Source organism: Belonocnema kinseyi, chromosome 8 (genome assembly GCF_010883055.1).
Source record: "Belonocnema kinseyi isolate 2016_QV_RU_SX_M_011 chromosome 8, B_treatae_v1, whole genome shotgun sequence".
Taxonomy (NCBI): Eukaryota; Metazoa; Arthropoda; class Insecta; order Hymenoptera; family Cynipidae; genus Belonocnema; species Belonocnema kinseyi.
Genome location: NC_046664.1, coordinates 33,722,837 through 33,742,338, shown reverse-complemented (window position 1 = coordinate 33,742,338; position 19,502 = coordinate 33,722,837). Strand labels below are relative to the sequence as shown.

Below are 19,502 nucleotides of genomic sequence, written 5' to 3'. Positions count from 1 at the left end.
GTTGAAACTTATAATTATGTAGTAGAAAAATAATCTTTTTTGTTAAAAATTCGTTATTCCGATTGAGAATTTATTTTTATCAAAGTGGAACATTCAACTATTTTGTTGGACGTTATTTTTGTTAGCGATAACTTATCTTTTTGAGTTGAATATTCATATATTTTTTAATCATTCGTCTTATTTGATAGAAAATTAATCTTCTGGGATGAAAATTCGTCGTTTTGTTTAAAAAAATCATTTTCGTATATTAAAAATTCAACTGTTTAGTGAAAAAATCAACTATTTGGTTGAAAATTACATTTTTTAAGTGAAAATTTATCTTGTTTAGTTGAGAATTCAAATATTTATATTAAAGTTTTTCTCTTTGCTTGAAAATTTATTTTGTTGAATTTTTTTATTGAAAATTTATCTTTTTTAGTTAAAAATTTAACTGTTGTAAATTCGTCGCTTAGTTTAAGAATTCATTCTCGTACGTTGAAAATTTAACTATTTGTTTGAAAAATCAACCATTTCATTTGCAAATTAATTAATTTAGTTAAAAGGACAACTCTTTGGATGGAAAATTAAGTATTTTTTTATATTTATTTTTTTTTTGTTTGAAAGTTTAACTTTTTGTTTTTAAAATTTAATTGTTTTTGATCGAAGATTTTTTTTGTAACAAAATCCGACTATTTGGACAGAAAATTTCTCCTCTTGTATTGGAAAAATCATCTTGTTTCGTAAGAAATAAAATTGTCTTCTAAAAAGATTAATTATTTGTTGGAAATTCGTATTTTACTGTATAAAAGTTTTCTTGAAATAATAAAAAATCCACTTTTCAAATTTAAAATTGTAGTATTGGAATATTAATGGTCAGGCAAAATGAAAAACTGGTGAAGTAGAAATTATGGAATCTAACTGACTTTGATTTTATGAACAGCAAAAAATAATTACATTTAAAAAATGTCATTTAATTGTTAAAGATGAGGAAACCGGGAAAAAAATAAAAACTGAAATATTTTTAATAGCAACTTTGTAATTTTTCACCTTCGTAAAATGAATATTCACCAGAAAACGATTTTTGACCATAAAAACTAGATATACTATTTTATGTTTCGTGTGAAGTATTTTTCACTGCAAAAAAGTTTTCTATAAAATGTAGTTTTTTATTCTGAAAAACCTGGCAAAGTCTTGGACTTTTTTAAAGAAACATAAAAAAAAACTCTGGTACAAACCCTAGTAAAATCCTTTAAAAAAATAAAAAATCGGTTGTACACTTAAAAATCGAGTAATCAACTCCTGGACAAATAATTAAGGAAAAATAAAAAAAGTAGAATTAACTCTTGTAATCATGTAGCTTTTATTCAGAAATCAATCGTACAAGCTCTAGTTTTATTTCGGCAACGCTACTGCCGAAGAATAACAATGTAAAATAAGAGTTATCCTACTGCATTCGTTAGTTGTAAAACACTCGTATAAATGCATTCTATAAACTTCCGTATCACACAGTAGTGCTAAAGCTATGAGCCTTTAAGTCGTTTAACACCATTTGTACTCGATCAAATAGTTTAACTCGATAACAACATTTTGTCATGTGAACTCAGTTCCGGTTTATTCCTAATGCAAATTAATTCTTTTGGTTAATTTGGGAATTCGAAATTCTCCAATCAGATGTCAATATTCGTTTTAATGGAGTGGTGTAGTCGAAACCTGGCGGGGCCTGGTGTCGCCAGGGTACTTTTTTTAAAGGTCTGGCGGCGCCAAGAAACTTTCTTGTCAGACAGAAATTTTTTTTCAATAATAGGCCATCCATGACCAAAAGAGACGTCATTTTCCTTGAAAAATGTTGGCTTTAAAATCTAATTTTCTAGTTTTTTTTTTTTTAATTTAGAAATGAAACAAAATATTGATTGCGAAAATCTACATTAATATAACAGGGTGGCCGCTGTACTGGGCAACCGGGAATTTGACAAATTTTCAGAAGAAAAATCTGTCCAAATTCGATTTCAAGAGTTTTTAAAATAATTTGTTGAACTGATATCTTTTTAAACTATATCATTCAGTTTATAATGAGTAATTCGAAAATCTTTAACCTGAAAAATTCTCTTTTTTAGATTTTTATTTTTAAGCTTACATTTTTCATTTACAGAATTTTAACGTGCAGTATTGAAGACTTAAACAATTAAAAATTAAAAAGTTTGAAGTTGAAAATTTTTGATAAAAAAACAGTTTTATTTTATCAACCGCAAATATAAATAAATAATTTTTATAATGGATCTATACTTAAAGTATTAAAAACTGTAAAATAATTGATTTGATAAAACGATTCTCACGCCGTTGAAAGTTAAAGATTTTTCAGATTCGTAATTAAAGGCTTTTATTAAATTGAAAATATTGTTTCAGTCTAAATTATTCCATTTTTAATACATTTAATTTTAAAAAATTTATTAAGAAAAAGGATAATTATTTAATATTTAGCAATATTTGACTTATAATTTAAGACGACTAAATTGAAACCAAATATTTAAAAGTAAACAATTTGAAACTTAAATGTTTGAAATAGAAAGCTTTGAATTGTTAAAATTTCGAAAAGATTTTAACATTTTAAAGTTACAATTTTTATTTTTCTACGCGAAAATTGTTGAATTTTGAACAACCTGAATTTTCAAAACGAAAAAAAAAACAAATGTTTTAAAAGACAGTTGAATTTTGGTCAAAAAAAATCATTTTCAACCAAGAAAGATTACTTTTCCGCCATAATTGAAGAATTTTTAACAAATGAGTAAAGTTTTTAAGATAAAAAGTCGAATGTTTTATAAAACAGTAGATTTTTAAATCGGAATGAATGAAATTTTAACAAACAAGAATACTTTTCTACCTAAAATGACGACTTTTCAACAAAATACATGAATATGCAGGATAAAGTTTCAACAAGAAATAGAATCAACCAAAAAGATTATCTGAAAAAAAGTTAAATTTTTAATCCAAAAATATGATGTTTCAGTAAAATAGTTTAAGTTTTTACCAATTTTTTGAAATTTCAAGCCAAAGAGATGAATTTTCTAAAAAACAGAAGTTTTAACATAAAAGTTCATTTAAAAGCATGTAACAGTTGATATCTCAACCAAATAATTGCAGTTTTAACCAAAAAGGATAAATTTTCAATCAAGAAGATTAAATTTCTATCAAGAAAGACGAATTTTCAACAAAATATATGAATTTTTAACCAAAAACTGGAAATTTCAAGTACAAAAGAGAAATTTTTAACGCAATAGTTAAATTTTCAACTGAACAAGACAAAGTTTCAAGCATGAATCGAAGAGATGAACCTTCAACTAAACAAAATAAATTTTTTTTTTAGTTGAATTTTTGATAAAAAGATGACACTTTAAAAAATATAATTGCATTTTCAACAAAATAGTAGAATTTTTAATCAAACAAGATGAATTCTGAACCAAAAATATGATGGTAGCGTTTTCAATAAAAAATTAATTTTTAGCTAAAAATAGAGTTGGATTTTCTTAAGTTATTTCCACTTATAACCCCCAAAGACCTTGTTACCAACCTTAGTTTTTAGCCCCCCCCCCCCCCCCCCCCCCCCCCCCCCCAACTGGTATCACAGTTTAAGGAAAATATCGCCAGGCCACTTTTTTTTAGGACTACACCACTGGTTTTAGGATACGATTCCACTTTGTTCAAGTGTAGTTTTTTAAAAATGTCTTGGTGAGGCTTTCAAGTATGACTGCTAATAATATTATATACCTATGACAGGTAAAATTAGACCTATCGTAATATTGTATATGTGGTAGGCATTTATAAGATTTAAGCAGTCCGCCGACTGCTTAGGCATTCAGAAGAATTCAAGAACAAACATTTAACTCATATTTTAAATGTTTAGTTTTCAAGCGAATGAGATGAATTTCCAAAACAGAAAATTAATTTTCTTCCATAAAAGAGGAATTTTCAACAAAAAATATGGATTTGATTGTAGTTTGTAAAAGTTTTTAACTAAATAGTGGAATTTATAAGCTAAAAAAGATCAATTATTAACCAAAAATGTTACAGTTAAATTTTCATTCACTAGAATTAATTTTCAATTTAAAAAAAAGCGAATTTTGTACAAACCGACTTAATTTTCTACCAAATGCTCGAATTTCCTACCAAAGTGTTGAGTTTTCCAGCAAAAAAGACGAAATCTCTAAAAACAATTGAATTTTCAGCCAGAAAATATGATTTTTCAACAAAAAAGTTTATTTTCAACCAATTAGTTGAATTTTCAACAAAATAATTACATTTTCAGTAAAAAAAATTTTATCGAGCAGAAAAAGAATGTTCTACAGAAGATTATTTTTCTGCCGAAAGACGAACTTTTAACGAAATACATACATTTTTACCAAATAATTGAATTTTCAACATAAAAGATTAATTTTCTACCAAAAAGACGAATTTTCAACAAATTACATAGATAAGTTACAAAGTTACAAATTTACAAAGATAAGTTTTTAACCTAAAAGCGTGTAATTAAATTGTTATGTAGGAAAGGAAATTTTTAATACAAAAATCAATTTTCTAAAAACAAGTTGAATTTTCTACCCCACAATATGAATTTTTAACAAAAATATTAATATTTATCCAATCAGTTCATTGCTTAAAAGCATAGTTAAATTTTCAATTAAAAAACTTAATATTTAACAAACAAAAAAAAACAACAAAGTTTTAACCAAAAATAAGAATTATAAAAAATTTTAACAACAAAATATTTCAATTTAAAATAAAAGAACATTTACATTTAATCAAAAAAACGAACTTTCAACCAAATAAATTGTATTCCCAACGAAAAAAGACTAATTTTAAATAGAAAATATTGCAATATTAACTAAAAACTTGATTTTCTACCACAAGAGTGGAATTCTCAACGAAAGAACTACATTTTTAAGCAAATAGTTACATTTTCTACAAAATAGATCAAGTTTGAACAGAAAAATTAATTTTAACCGAAACGGATTATTTATTATCCAGACAATTGAATTATTAAACAAAAAAGGTGAAATTTTTACATGAGATGAATTTTTAACCAAACAATTTTTTTTTAGCCAAGAGAGAGAAAAATTTCTATCAAATTGTTGAATTTCAAAGACAAAACGACCTGTTTTCAATAAAAAAAGTTTAAATTTCAATCAGCAAGTATGACTTTTCAACAAATTAATTTAATTATTAACCAAATAATGAAATTTTTAAGCAAACAAGGATGCATTCTAAACAGAGTCCAAGGTCTGTAAACATTAAAATCAAGAAATAATGAATCATTATTTATAGTAATTAAATAATGAATTAATAATAATTAAATATTATTTATAGAAATAAAAGAAATTATGTACCTTGAAATAAAGGACAATCGTTTTTTGTTAGTAAATGGCTAAATTTATTATTTAGAATGCTTCATTTGAACTCTGAGCACACATTTTTCCTGGAATTAAAACAATTTTACTACTTTAAATTTTAACTTTTCCAGGAAACTCGCAGATGTGGCTATTTTACGTTGAAATATTTACTAAATATACATACCTCAAGAAATGCGTTCAGAGTGCAAATTATGCATCTTGAATGGTAAATTTCGTCATTTAAAAAAAATTATTTTTTGAATATTATTCTGAATGCCTGGAGGAACCAGGCACTTAGACGCGAGGTAAAACTTTTGTACAAAACTTTCCTAAATGCATAGGCAGTCGGCCGACTGTCTAAATTTGCTAAATGCCTACGCTATATACAGGGGGTCACAAAAGTCCCAGGACGGCTTAATAATTTTTCAGAGAGGTCAAGGTCATTCTTGAAGTAATTTTCAACGAGGAGCTCAATGGTGACTTTTATTTTGACATTGGCGATGACCTTCAAGGTTTTTTTCAAGGTCAACTTTTTTTTTTTAGTGGAATCTTCCTTTTTTATATCGGCAATCGATAGAGCGGGAAGTTTTACGTTTAAATATTTGCCCAGGTCATAAGTAGATTGTAACCATAAAGGTCACTTTAAGGTCATTTAAACTTAAACAAGCCTGGGAATATTTAGTTTTCAAATTTTCTTTGTAAGGAGCAAAATTACTAACTTTAACAAGGCCTATTCAGTAGTAACCCTAAGCATGACCTTGACGATGACCTTGAGTGTAATTTCAAGGTCAATTTTTCCCATTTTAAACTTCCTTTTTTACATGGGCAGTCGATAGATCTGTCAATTTTAGGTTCGAATAAGTTTGATGACATTATGAACAAAATGACCTTAGAGTGACCTTCAAGGATACAATGTACCTTTGACCTGGGTACATATTTGAACGTGAAATTTCTCGCTCTATCGATTACCGATGTAAAAAAAGAGGGATTTCATAAAAAAAAAAGTTGAGGTTGACAAAACCACGAAGGTCATCGTCAAGATCAAATTAAAGGACACCATTGATTTCCTCGTTGAAAGTTACTTCAAAAATGAAATTGACCTCCTGAAAAATATCTTATCTGAGGAAACATTCAGCCGTCCCGGGACTTTTGTGACAATCTGTATAAGATTAAATGCAGATTAAGTCTAATACTCAGTTAACATATAATGGATCAAGCATTTAACTTCGCCCTATAAAATTCCTATCATTATCAATCGTATATATCATCCCTAAAATTCCTTTGGGATTGACTAGTGCCATGTGTCATGACGAGCCAAACTTTCCTGAGCAATAAAATTAAGTACATAAATTGCTACTTTATCACATACGCCTCTAGGCCGAACGTTAACATACTGGGAATCCCATTTAAGTATCTCCCTTGTACGCCCTTCCGAGAATTGATGCCTCGGCAGTTTCGTAACGAGACGAGTCTCGGGGACGAAATAAGAGGCTGCTCAGTCAAGTGTGGCAAAATCCAATTCAAAACCAACAGAAACCGTTCACGTGGCTCTGACTGTTTACGTTTGGAGCGAGCGAATCTTGTGCTGGATTTAAGTGAAGGCCATTAAGACCACAGCCGAAACCAGGGACAGACTGAGCCACTGGGCAACCGGGAAAATCCCCGGTGCGCCCCCGCAAACATCACTTATGAAACTCAATTATGCAACAAATTATTCAATTTAGGGGCCCTTGATCCCCAGTTCACCCCTGCCCGCAACCGCACTTAAATGGGATTTCCAGTGTATCTTTATTTCTGACTCTGGATAAAGCGAAACGTCGTACCACTGGGTATAAAAAAGGTTCATAACTATGCGAATTTTTAGGCACAACGTGAAATGCTTCTGCACTTGGACGTCAAAATGTGATGTCACGTGATTTATCGACAGATGGGCTTATAAAACTATAGAGTGGGGGAAAATCTTCATTGCGATGTAGTCGTCGAGGACCTGGAAACAATTTTTTTTCATTAAATTCAAGTTAAGGAATATTTCAGATTCATAAAAGTGTACTAACTTCTTTAAGTGCCTCCTTTGTGAGCTTCGGATACATATAATTGTATCCGGTTTGCGCTGAGATTTTTCCAGGACTTAAATACAAATGCTTGTTGTAAAGAAGTTCTTGGTCTATGTACGGAGATAAAGGGCTATTTTCAATCCCATCGTGTTTACATATTTCGGCCCATGGTCCCATATGCTTATCATTAACTTCCTCAACGACGGTATTCATGTCCGCCTAAAGAAAAATCGGTACCAGATATTTAGAAAATCTAATTTGGATAAGGGGTCGTTCATAAACTACATTAAAAATTACAGGGGGAAGGGTCACGCCAAAAACTACGGATGGTAAAATGGAGAGGGAGGGGGGGTAGTGGAAGTACAGGTACGAACTTAGATAACGTTTACTACTTTTCTTGATGATAAATTTTAATGATTTGTCGTTTAAATTTTCGTTTTGGTTAAAAATTCCACAATGATTCAACTAAAACAAATGCAACTATTTTGTTAAAAACTCATTTTTTTTTATAAAAAACCAATAAATTGTATTAAAGTTGAACTACTTTGTTAAAAATGTATCTTATTAGTAGAAGATTCATCTGTTTGGTTGAAAATTACATTTTACAAACTGTAAATTTAACTTATACATTTCTAGGTGAACTTTGATCTTTTTTTATTAAAAGTTCAACTGTTTTGTTCAAAATTCGTCCTTTTCGGTTAAATTTAACTGATAGAAAATTTAATTATATCTTGAAAATTGAAATTCTGTTGTGAAAATTCATTTATTTTGTTGAAAATTAATTTTTTTTGTAAAAAAAAACTAATCTTATTGTTAAAATTACATCTTTTTTAGCGGAAGATTCAATTTTTTTTGAATTTGTCTTATTTCGTTCAATTTAAATGGTAGAAAATTCGTTTCTTTTTGCTGAAAATTAATTTTCCAAACTGAAAATTTAACTATTTCTTTTTTGGGAAATAAATGATCTTTTTTAGTTTAAAACGAACCATTTTTATAGAAAATTTAACTATCTTGTTAAAATTTAAACTATTTATTTGAAAAAATTAACTTTCTGGTCAAAGTTATTATTTGTTTGTGAAAAGTTAATTATTTTTAATTGAAAATGTAACTATTCCATTTCTATTTGAAAACTCATATTTCTTAGGTGAACACTTATCTTTCTTAGTTTGAAATTCAACTATTTTAGTAGAAAATTAGTAAAAAGTTAATTTTTGTTTGTAAAAATTCATAGTTCCGGGTGAAAAATTAAATTGTTTCTGGAAGATTCAATTTTTTTGTGAAAATTCATATATTTTGTACACATTTTTTTTGTTTAGTTTTTTGAAAATTCAACGAATTTGGTAGAGAATCCAACTTTTTGGTTAAAAACGTAAAAACATATTTAAAAAATGAACTAATTGGTAGAAAATTAACCTTTTTGTTAAAAATTCAACTGTTTTGTTTAAAATTCATCTATTTCGTTTCAATTTAACTGGTAAAAAATTTGTACTTTTGTTTAAAACTAATTTTTTCAACTGAAAATATAACTATTCCATTTTTTAATGAAAAATTATATTCCTTAGTTAAATATCCTACTATTTATGTAGAAAATTCAACTATTTTGTTAAAAAAGAAACTGTTACTTTGAAGAATTACTTATTTGGTAAAAAAATGTTTCTTTTTTTTTATTGTAAATGTAACGTTTCCATTTTTACTTGAAAACTTATCTTTCTTAGTTAAAAATTTGACTATTTGGTCAAAGATTATACTATTTATTTTAAAAATTAACTACTTAGAAGACAATTAACGTTTTTGTTTGAAAATTCAAAGTGTCGGGTGCAAAATTCAACTGTTTTGTGGAAAACTGATCTTTTCTAGTTGAAAATTCAACTATTTTGGTAGAGAATCCAACTTTTTGGATAAAAATGTAACAACATATTTTTAAAATGAACTAATTGGTAGAAAATTAACCTTTTTGTTAAGAATGCAACTGTTTTGTTTTCAAATTCGTCTATTTTGTTTCAATTTAACTGGTAGAAAATTTGTACTTTTGTTTAAAATTAATTTTTTCAACTGAAAATATAACTATTCGATTTTTTAATGAAAAATTACCTTCCTTACTTACAAATCATACTATTTATGTAGAAAATTCAACTATTTTGTTAAAAAAGAAACTGTTACTTTGAAGAATTACTTATTTGGTAAAAAAATGTTTCTTTTTTTTTATTGTAAATGTAACGTTTCCATTTTTACTTGAAAACTTATCTTTCTTAGTTAAAAATTTGACTATTTGGTCAAAGATTATACTATTTATTTTAAAAATTAACTACTTAGAAGACAATTAACGTTTTTGTTTGAAAATTCATAGTTTCGACTGTAAAATGCAACGTTTTGTGGAAAACTGACCTTTTGTAGTTAAAAATTCAACTACTTCTGTAGAAAATCCAACTTTTTCGTTAAAAATGTAACAACATATTTGAGAAATAAACTAATTGGTAGAAAATTAACCCTTTTGTTAAAAATTCCACTTTTTTGTTTAAAATTCGTCTATTTCGTTTCAATTTAACTGGTAGAAAATTTGTACTTTTGTGTAAAATTAATTTTTTCAATTGAAAATATAACTATTCCACTTTTTAATGAAAAATTATCCTCCTTAGTTAAAAATCGTACTATTTATGTAGAAAATTCAACTATTTTATTAAAAAAAGAAACTGTTACTTTGAAAAATTACTTATTTGGTAAAAAAATTTGGTCTTTTTTTTTGTTCTAAAAATTCTTTGTTTTAAATTGAAAATGTAACTATTCCATTTTTACTTGAAAACTTAACTTTCTTTGTTAAAAATTTTACTATTTGGTCAAAGATTATACTATTTATTTGAGAAGTTAACTACTTAGTAGACAATTAACTTTTTTGTTTGAAAATTCATAGTTTCGGCTGTAAAATTCAACTGTTTTGTGGAAAACTGACGTTTTTTAGTTTAAAATTCAACTATTTTGGTAGAAAATCCAACTATTTGGTTAATAATGTAACTATTTATTTGAAAAATTAACTAAATGGTAGAAAGTTAACCTGTTTGTTAAAAATTCAACTTTTTTGTTTGAAATTCGTCTGTTTCGGTTCAATTCAACTTGTAGCAAAATTGTATATTTGTTTAAAATTATTTTTTTCAACTGAAAATGTAACTATTACATTTTTATTTGAAAACTTTCTTTGTTAAAAATTCCAATATTTTAATAGAAAATTAGTAGAAGATTCAATCGTGCCTGGAAAAATCAACTGTTTTGCAAACATTTGTCTATTTTGTTGAAAATTTTTTTTTTGGTAAACAATAATCTTCATTTTTGAAAACAAATCTTTTTTTTTTAATTTGTATTTTTTGTTTAATTTAACTGTTAAAAAAATCATTTTTTTATTGTTAAAAATAAATGTTTTAAACTGAAAATGTAACTATTCCATTTTTGGTTGAAAACTTATATTTTTTAGTGAAAAATTCAACTATTTTGGTAGGAAAATCAACCATTTGGTTAAAAATTTAAATATTGATTTGAAAAGTTAACTAATTGGCACAAAATTAACTTTTCTGTTGAAAATTCAACTGTTTTGTGGAAAATTGATTAGAAACGCGAAAAACGCAGAGAAAACGTGAAATCCTGGTGTAGCCAATGACATCGTTACTTTTTATGGGGGGGGGGGGGCAAAGAAAAAACTACGGTTGTCAACAAGAGGGGACGGGGAAGTAAAAAAAATCCTAAGATTGGTAATAGAAGTCATGGATGACCCCTAAGTAATTTTATATGCTACTACTTCTAAGTAAATTTGATGTAATTCTCACTTTGGCTAAAGTAGACAAGGCGTTTCCCCAATAATCATGATTGATGTTAAATATTTCAGAAATAATTGCACTAATAGTTCCCTGGGTTGAACCGCTTTCGTCTAGAAGATTATATATTTGGCCAATAGCTTCCGTTTTATCTGCAACGTGCCAAATCGCTCGAGCAACGTCTTTCACGTGAACAGTGTTCATGTGAAGCTCTGGTCCCCAGAGTAACTTCATCATTTCTCCCAAGTGCTTATAAACAGCTCCGACTATTAAACGAGGAGCTAAAAAGACAACAGTTAAGTAATTTAATCCTGTGATTTATTTAAGATATTTTTGACTCCAAAGTAAGAAATCTTTCTAATAAATTACAGGCTTCACAGCTTAAAGGGTAACAAATTCAGGATAAATTCATAAGACCCCAAAAAAATGCAAGTTAAATTCCAAAGAATTCAAATGAATTGGCAAACAAATTTTAAATTAAAAAAATGTCGATGATTTCCGTAAAATTGAAATGAATTTCAGATAAACGAGAAGAATTCGATGAAATTTGTGAAAATCCAAGGTGAATTTAACAAATACAAATAAATTGAGAGCAATTTAAACATATGAAGAAATTTTATTGAATTCAGTAACTTTGAAATGAGCTTGGTAAAATTCAAAGGAATTAAACATAATTTTATGAAACGTTTATGAATTTAAGACGAGGTTAAAAGAATTGAGGATCAATTAAATAAAAACGTTTAAAAATTCCAAAAATCCATTTAATTGAATAGAATTGAGTGAATTTAGAAGAATTCAAGTAAATTAAATAAATTCAGGAGAATTCAACAGAACTGAAGGTGAATTCCAAAAAAATCAAATCTCTCTAAATGTTTAAAACTTCTAGTTTCTAATACAAGCAGTGACTGATAGATACAAACAATTCAAGTTATAAATGGAAAAAAATCGGAATCATTTTAAAAATCAAAAAAAATCCCATTGATTACAATACATTTTGAGTGACTTTAAAAAAATTTAAAGGAAATGAAAATAATTCAATAAAATTCGTAGAAAATCAAGATGAATGTAAGGTAGTTGTCATGACAAAAGTCATATATCTGGAAAAAATAGTTCTCCTATGATTTTAGGAATAAAACTATTATAACTTGGGTCATTCTAAATAAAAAACATGATTTTTTATGAGAAATGTTAAACTTAAAAAAACCATCAGTTTTAACCATGTTTTTTGCAACTGAATTTTTTCTGTCCATCACTTATTACTGTTTCCAATTTTGAAAGTAAATTTGTATATGGCTTCCATAGCTTCTTCTATGGCTCTAAATCCTTATAACAACTTTTTTAATAAAAAATTTTGTCAACAAATAATTATATTCTATGATTATTTAGTTATTTTTTAAATTGGAAACAGTAGAATTGTAGAGAATGTCTTTCCGGAAAAAACAAGCCGTCATTTATGAAAATGCAATCATTTTTTAAAACTTTGTAAGAAGCGATGGTCAGAAAAAATTCAATTGCAAAAAACGTGGTTAAATTATGGTTTTCTTTTGTTACTTTAATATTTTTCATAAAAAATAATATTTCTTATTTGAAATGACATCAGTTATAATATTTTGATTCTTAAAATCATAGAAAAACGATTTTTTCAGATATCTGACTTTTTTCACGACAACTACCTTAAAAAGCAATCAAGTGAATTAAAAACAATACAAAAATATGTCAAAATTAATTCAATTGAGTAGAAAACTGGGTGAATTTAGAAGAATATAAAATAATTCAGGATAAATGAATAAAAATGCAGGGCCAATTCCAAATGAATTGCAAAAAATATTTGAAAATATTTTCAAATATTTTAAATCCTACGTAACCCCTCACTTCTTGTGAATAAACTTTTTTAAATCCATTTAAAAAATTTAATTTCCCTATAATTATTAAGAGCCTTGGGAATCCCTTGAAATTGTTTAAATCTCTTGAAATAAATCAACAAAATTTTGGGAATAATTTAAAATTTCCTACAATATTTCAAATCATTAATAATCTTTTGAAATCCCGTAAAATTTTTGAAAGCTCTTAAAAATTACCTTAAAATGTTTCACATCCTTTGATCATTTATTCATTTAATCAGTTGATTCTCAGGATGAAATAAATAAATACTTTAAAACGTCAAAAAATACATTAAATTAACCAAAATTAGTAGAATTCAAGTGAATTTCAAAAACTAATGTAAAACTCTAAAATCTTACGAACCCTACGAAATACCTTACTTCTCTTGAATAAATTCTTTAATATCAATAAAATAATACGTAATCCCGTGAAATGTTATGAAATGTGGCGATAATTCCTAAAAATTCTGAAAATTTTAATAAAATACATTGAGCGCATTAAAAAAAAAAATTAAAATCCTCGGAAACCTTATAAAATGCCGTGAAATCTGGTACAATACCTTAAAACTTTATAGGTCCTGTAAAATCGTTCAATATTTTACGAAATTAAAGGAAATTATTTACTCTAAAATAAATATTCCAAACCCTTTTAAAGCCCTTTAAATTTTTCAAATAAATTAAACACTCTTTGGAATCTTTTAATATTGCCTAATATTTTTTAGATCCTTTGGAAACGACTAAAATATTATAAAATCCCGTGAAATTTTACGATGATATTTCCTGAAATCCTGGAAAATATAAAGAATACCTTGAGACCTTTAAAATCCCTTAAAATAATTGAAACCATCTGAAATATTATGAAATAAAGTGAAACCTGCTGTAAAATCGTTCCATATATATTAATAACTGCTTGGAATCTTTTAAAATTTACTTAAATAATTAAAATCCTTTAAAATTTCATTAAACTATTGAAATCAATTAAAAATTACTTGGAATCTTTCAAAATAGCTTAAAATAACCTAAACTATTTTAAATCTTTTAAACTCTTGAAATCCTATGCAATATTTTTAAGTTCTTGAAAATGCCAAGGAATTTTAAAAAATGGGTTTAAAGTTTCAAATCCTTTGAACATTTTATCAATTGATTCATAGGATCAATTAAAACAAAAATTTAAAAATGCAACAACAAAAAATCCATTGAATAACAAATTTAAAAGGATTTAAGTGATTCAAAAAAATTCGAAAGTATTTAAAATAACTCAGAATAAATTATTAAGAATTCAGGGTGAATTTCAAAATTTTAAAAACCTTCGAAATACCTCACTTCTCGTGAATAAATTCTTTTGATATCTTAAATCCTTCATAGAAGTTCTTAAAGTACCCGAAAATCCTAAAAATACCTTCAAATTATTGAAATATATTAAAAATAAAATTAAAAAAAAATAAATTATAAAAAACTTATTGAAAGAAAAGTGACATTATTAAAAGTTACATTGAAATTAGGATTAATTATTGAAAATTGAACTCCGGCTATAAGAAAATTTATTTACCGAGACTATTTCTGTCCCCTGGACCATACACGATAGCAGGCCTCAGAATCGTGTATTTTAATCCTGGAATATTTTTCAGTTCAGATTCCACTTGCAATTTGTGTTTTGCAGTGAAAGTCCATGGATCAGTGGGATCATCTTCTTTATGTGGTACCTATAGTATAATATTGTTATTTTCAATCTATTAAAATATAAGAATTAAGTTGTGGGAAAGGAAATTTCAGCAAAGACCTTTTCGGAAGAGCTAAGATTCCCCGAAGAAATTTCGATAAATCGGTCAACGCCGATGTTGGCAGCTTGCTGAGCACAATTCATGCTTAGCTTGTAAATTCCCTCTCTGTAAACGGGATCCGTTTGCCCACTTTTAGTTTCTCCAGCACAGTTGAACACATAATCAATGTGTGCATCTGCTGCAAAAGCATTTTGGCACGAAACTGTTTTTGGAAGAATTATTGAGACTTTGAGTAGTTTAAAGATTAATTTTCGGATTCACTTTGCCAAATATTAATTAAACAGAGTTAGCACAGGTCAGGGAATTCCAGAAAATCGGAGAATTTAAAACTGGTCAGAGAAAACCCGATAAAAACAGAGAATTTCGAAAATTCAACTATATTATTAAAAAATTTCATCTATTTTGGTAGAATTTGTACCTTTTTCGGTTGAAAATCACAACTGGTTCAAAAATATTTTTGTTTTGGTCCATAATTGTACTGTTTTGTTAAAAATTCGTCTTTTTTTTGTTGAAGACAACTATTGAGTTTTAAAATTTAAATACTTTTATCTTGTTTTATCTACTTTGACATTTGTCGTCGATGATTAATTTTTTTTTATTAAAAATTTAACTGTTTAGTTGAAAGTGGACATACTTTGTCATACATTTATTTCTTTGGTTTGATTCATCAGTTTAATTGAAAACCTTCTTTTTTGTTCAAAAATGATCTATTTTCTTAAAAATTATTTTTGTATTGTTTTAATTACTAGTAAATGAACTATTCTATATTTGGTTACAAAATTATCTTATAAGTTAAAAATTTAACGATTCTGTTTTGAAGCAGTTATTGTGTCAAAAATCAGATGTTAAAAATAGTTTTCTCTGATTTTAAGAATCAAAATAATATTACTAATGATGTAATTTCAAATAAAAAACATTATTTTTATTCAAACCAGTTTTTAATTTACAACATTTATTTGTATAATATTTTTTATAAATGAATTTTCCCTTACTAATTTTTGAAAAATGATGGAATTTTATTGAATAATGGCACATTTTTTCAGGTAAAACATTCTTTACAACGTTTTCGTTTACTTTTACTTATTTTTAAATTTGGAAACAGTAGAGTTTTATAAAAAATGTTCCCCTAAAAATACCATGATTGAATAAAACTCAACCATTTTTTGTCAAATGGTAGGAAGAAGCAACAGAAATGAAAAGTTAAATTACAAAATTTATTGTGAAAATAATTATTTTTTGCAAGTTTAAAATTTTTTTCATAAAATGGCATGTTTTTTCTTTCATGAAGCATGACTGGCAATATCATTTAAATGATTAAAATTATATACAAATTTGTTCAGAGATTCGTTTTTTTAAAAAGTAATCTCGTTAGTTGAAACATCATCTTTTTTGTAAAAAAAATAATTTATTTAACTCAAAATTGAAGTATATTGAACATTCGTTTTTTAATTGAAAATTTATATTTTTTAGTTGAAAATTTATTTATTTTGTAGAAAATTAAACAATTGGTCAAAATTTTTTATTATTTTTTATTTATTCTTCTATGTAAAAACTGAACCTTCTATACTCTTGATTTAACATTTATCTTTTCTATTTAAAAATCAATTCATTTTGTTAAAAATATGTCCTGTTTGTTAAAAGATTACTTCTTTGTGTTGAAAATTCAATTATATGGTTAAAAATTCTTTCTCTTTATTGTCGAAAGTTCATGATTTTAGTTGAAAATTCACTACTTTAATTAAAAATTAAATTATTCCATTTTTCATAATAAATTTATCTTTTATGATAGAAATTTAAACTTTTTCACTAAAATCTGAAAATTTGAATATTGTATTTTTGATTGACAACTGACCTTTTTAAATTGAAGATTCGTGTTTTTTTCTGAAAATTCAACTATTTGGTTACTAATTATTTTTAATATTCATAATTTTGATAAAACTTCATCTCTTTGGTTTAAAATTTAAACAATTGTTGAAAATTAATTTTTTTTTAGTTTGAAATTCATTTTTTTTCACTGAAAGTGTAATGATTCCATTTTTGTATTTTTTGTTGCAATTCAAATGTTATTAATTGAAATCTAAAATACTTTACGTGGAAATAATAACTTTTGTACTTTTTGTTGACAACTCATTTTTTGATCGAAGATTCACTACTTTGGTTGATATTTTAACTATTTTGTTCAAAGAAATTTTTGTCTTACTTGAAAATTAATTGCTTCAGTGAAAATTTAATTCTTCCATTTTTTGGTAAAAAATTTATCTGCTTGAGTTGAAAACGTAACTCTTTGAATGAAAACTATGTATTTTATGTCTGTCTTACGTAATTTTGTGGATGATACTTTATAAAATTATGTGCGGCTTTTGTCCCCCGAAAGTGTTGAAATAAATTTTGAAACAACCATTTTTTTGCATTAACATTATTGCTTTCCCTGGGTTGAAAGTTGTTTTTATACAATAACAAAAATTTAAAAGGGTCAGGGAAAATATGAAATCCAAACTATCAATAAATAAATGACTTTAAATAAAAAACTAAGAATAAAATTATATTTTTAAAGAAATAGGAAGTGCTTCCAAGATAAAATTAAAACATATTAATTTATATTTTTTCTGAAAGCTACTTAATTTCCCTGACAAAATTTTCCCTCTGACATTTCCCTGACACGTGACCATCCTGTCATTTTCTTTTTGGACTAGGAAATCCGCGAGGATTATTAAATTTCTCGAGTAAATATACGTGTTAGTCAATTAATCCTTGCGTTTTTCACATTTAATGTCAACTATATAATTCTTCAGTAGTATAGTGGTAAGTATATACTCACTTTAAAAAATCTATTGTTATTATATGCATTACCTGGATTAATTAGATTAGCACTTCTGAATTCTAGCAAAGGATGGTCGAATATTTTTTGATGTTTCGCATTGAGCCATGCCGTCTGAGGAGGAACTTTGTCGACAACTCTCAAAAAGGAGACCAATTCATTATCCACCAAATACTCCACGAGGTTTCGGCCAATAAATCCACAGCCTGTTTAAAACAAAACAAATTATAATTTCAAATGTTTTAAATTCTAAGACTTTTTCCTGACGCCTACACATCTGTCACTTTTATGCAAATTTTTTAGGTTACCTCCTAAAACGATCACAGCCGGTTTAGCATCACCTTCTCGCATCGCCATCGTTAATTACTGACATTTAACGTGTCGTTCACTTAATTTATTTCTAGTATTCTAGTCATACACTAAACGGAAATCGCTTAACGCTTGACAGGAATGACAAGATGACACAAAAGTCGGCAGCAAGTACCGACGAACCTTATCTACAGCGATAACCGATAAATTCAACTTGGTCGGAGAAAGTATATGCACAGAAGTCGTTTCCTCAATTTAATTTATTACAAAAACGTCCTCTGTTTCATGCGCATTATACATGTGCATAAATGCATAGAAGCGAATAAATCGTGTCGGGGATTCGAATTATTTGATGTCGGAAATGTTAGAGTTTTATTTATTATGTTTAAAAAAAGTAATTTTTAATTAAAATTCTACGAAAATATTACTAATTATATCAGAGATTAATTAATAAATATTATTTTTGGAATTCTTTTTAAGTTTTTTATACAACAACTTTAAAACTGTTTGATATATTTTGCAATATGCCTGCAAAATTGCAGCACGCAAATGCAAAGATAATCGATGATAAATGCACATCATGAATAGATGAATATGAATGGCATGAAGAATTAAGTATGCAATGAAGTTGAAGGAAATTATAATTCATATTTTTTGTTTGTTTTTTATGTACTATTTTTCTATATTTTAATTTCGGTCTGAATTATTATACTTTATAAACGTAAAAGCAATGCCTATGGTTTGAAATGTGAAATTGATCAATTTCGATTTCCAGGAATTTTGAAATTTTTATAATTTAAAACTGCACAACCTTCATTTTTGGAATTGGTAGAAAGACGCAAACATTTCTAATTTTTGCCGGGAGTTTAAACTGGAAGTGAATTTGAATTTTCCGGTACTAAATGATTCAAACAAGAGAATCTGATTAGGTGTTTCAGGTTAGGTGGGGGATATCCAAGATGTCTGCATGCCGAGGGCCAAACAATAATACCAAATGCATGAGACGAAACTTGGAAAAAATTACTTTTCACCACAATTGTATTTGGATATTATTTTTTTTTTCAAAAGCTATTTAATTAAATAATAAAATCCATTTGTTTTTGTAACAAGTTTGGAATTTATTGGAATAGCTTTTGAAAAATAAAAAATAATATGCAAATACACTTATTGTGATATTTTTTTATGAGTTTTTAAAAATATCAAATTTTGTCTTATGCAATTCGTACTATTGCTTAGCCCTCGGCATCCAGACATCCTGCCAGCTGACGGCTCAACATGAAATACCTAATTCATAGAAATCAAGTGATTGATCGTCACTAGGTAGTGCTAGCTGTTCTAGTCAAAGTTCCGCGAGAATTTAAATTTTAGTGTCTTTACCCTATTCTCCCTTTTTTCCAATTCCTTTATTCTCGGAAAACGTTTCCTTTTACTCTTTATTTACCTTTTCTCTTTCAGTATGCGATATTTAAAAATACAATTATTTGTTTAAAATCTACATAA

The 19,502-nt window shown here is 26.8% G+C and overlaps 1 protein-coding gene across 2 annotated transcripts; it reads right to left on the bottom strand.

Moving 5' to 3' along the window:
* Positions 1 to 5,250: 5,250 nt before the first annotated feature.
* LOC117179076 (3 beta-hydroxysteroid dehydrogenase/Delta 5-->4-isomerase) lies at positions 5,251 to 18,173 on the bottom strand. 2 transcript variants are annotated; one of them, XM_033370715.1, is made up of 7 exons: positions 18,002 to 18,173; positions 17,726 to 17,899; positions 14,875 to 15,077; positions 14,644 to 14,797; positions 11,227 to 11,495; positions 7,415 to 7,633; positions 5,251 to 7,347 (listed from the first exon to the last, which is right to left on the bottom strand). In XM_033370715.1, the coding sequence occupies exons 1-7, from the start codon at positions 18,048 to 18,050 to the stop codon at positions 7,294 to 7,296; spliced, it is 1,122 nt and encodes a 373-aa protein (XP_033226606.1). In that variant the 5' UTR covers positions 18,051 to 18,173; the 3' UTR covers positions 5,251 to 7,293. The 2 variants fall into 2 exon arrangements, with proteins under 2 accessions (XP_033226606.1, XP_033226607.1); XM_033370716.1 differs by having other exon boundaries at positions 14,875 to 15,053.
* Between the last annotated feature and the right edge of the window lie 1,329 nt (positions 18,174 to 19,502).

Coding starts and splice junctions, on each gene's coding strand:
- LOC117179076 (XM_033370715.1), bottom strand. CDS start 18,050: ATGGCGATGCGAGAAGGTGATGCTAAACCGGCTGTGATCGTTTTAGGA. Junction 11,496..14,643: donor AGGGGACAGAAATAGTCTCG/GTAAATAAATTT, acceptor TTGTCTTTTTAG/CTCCTCGTTTAATAGTCGGA. Junction 7,634..11,226: donor CCTTGTCTACTTTAGCCAAA/GTGAGAATTACA, acceptor ATTTTTCTTTAG/GCGGACATGAATACCGTCGT.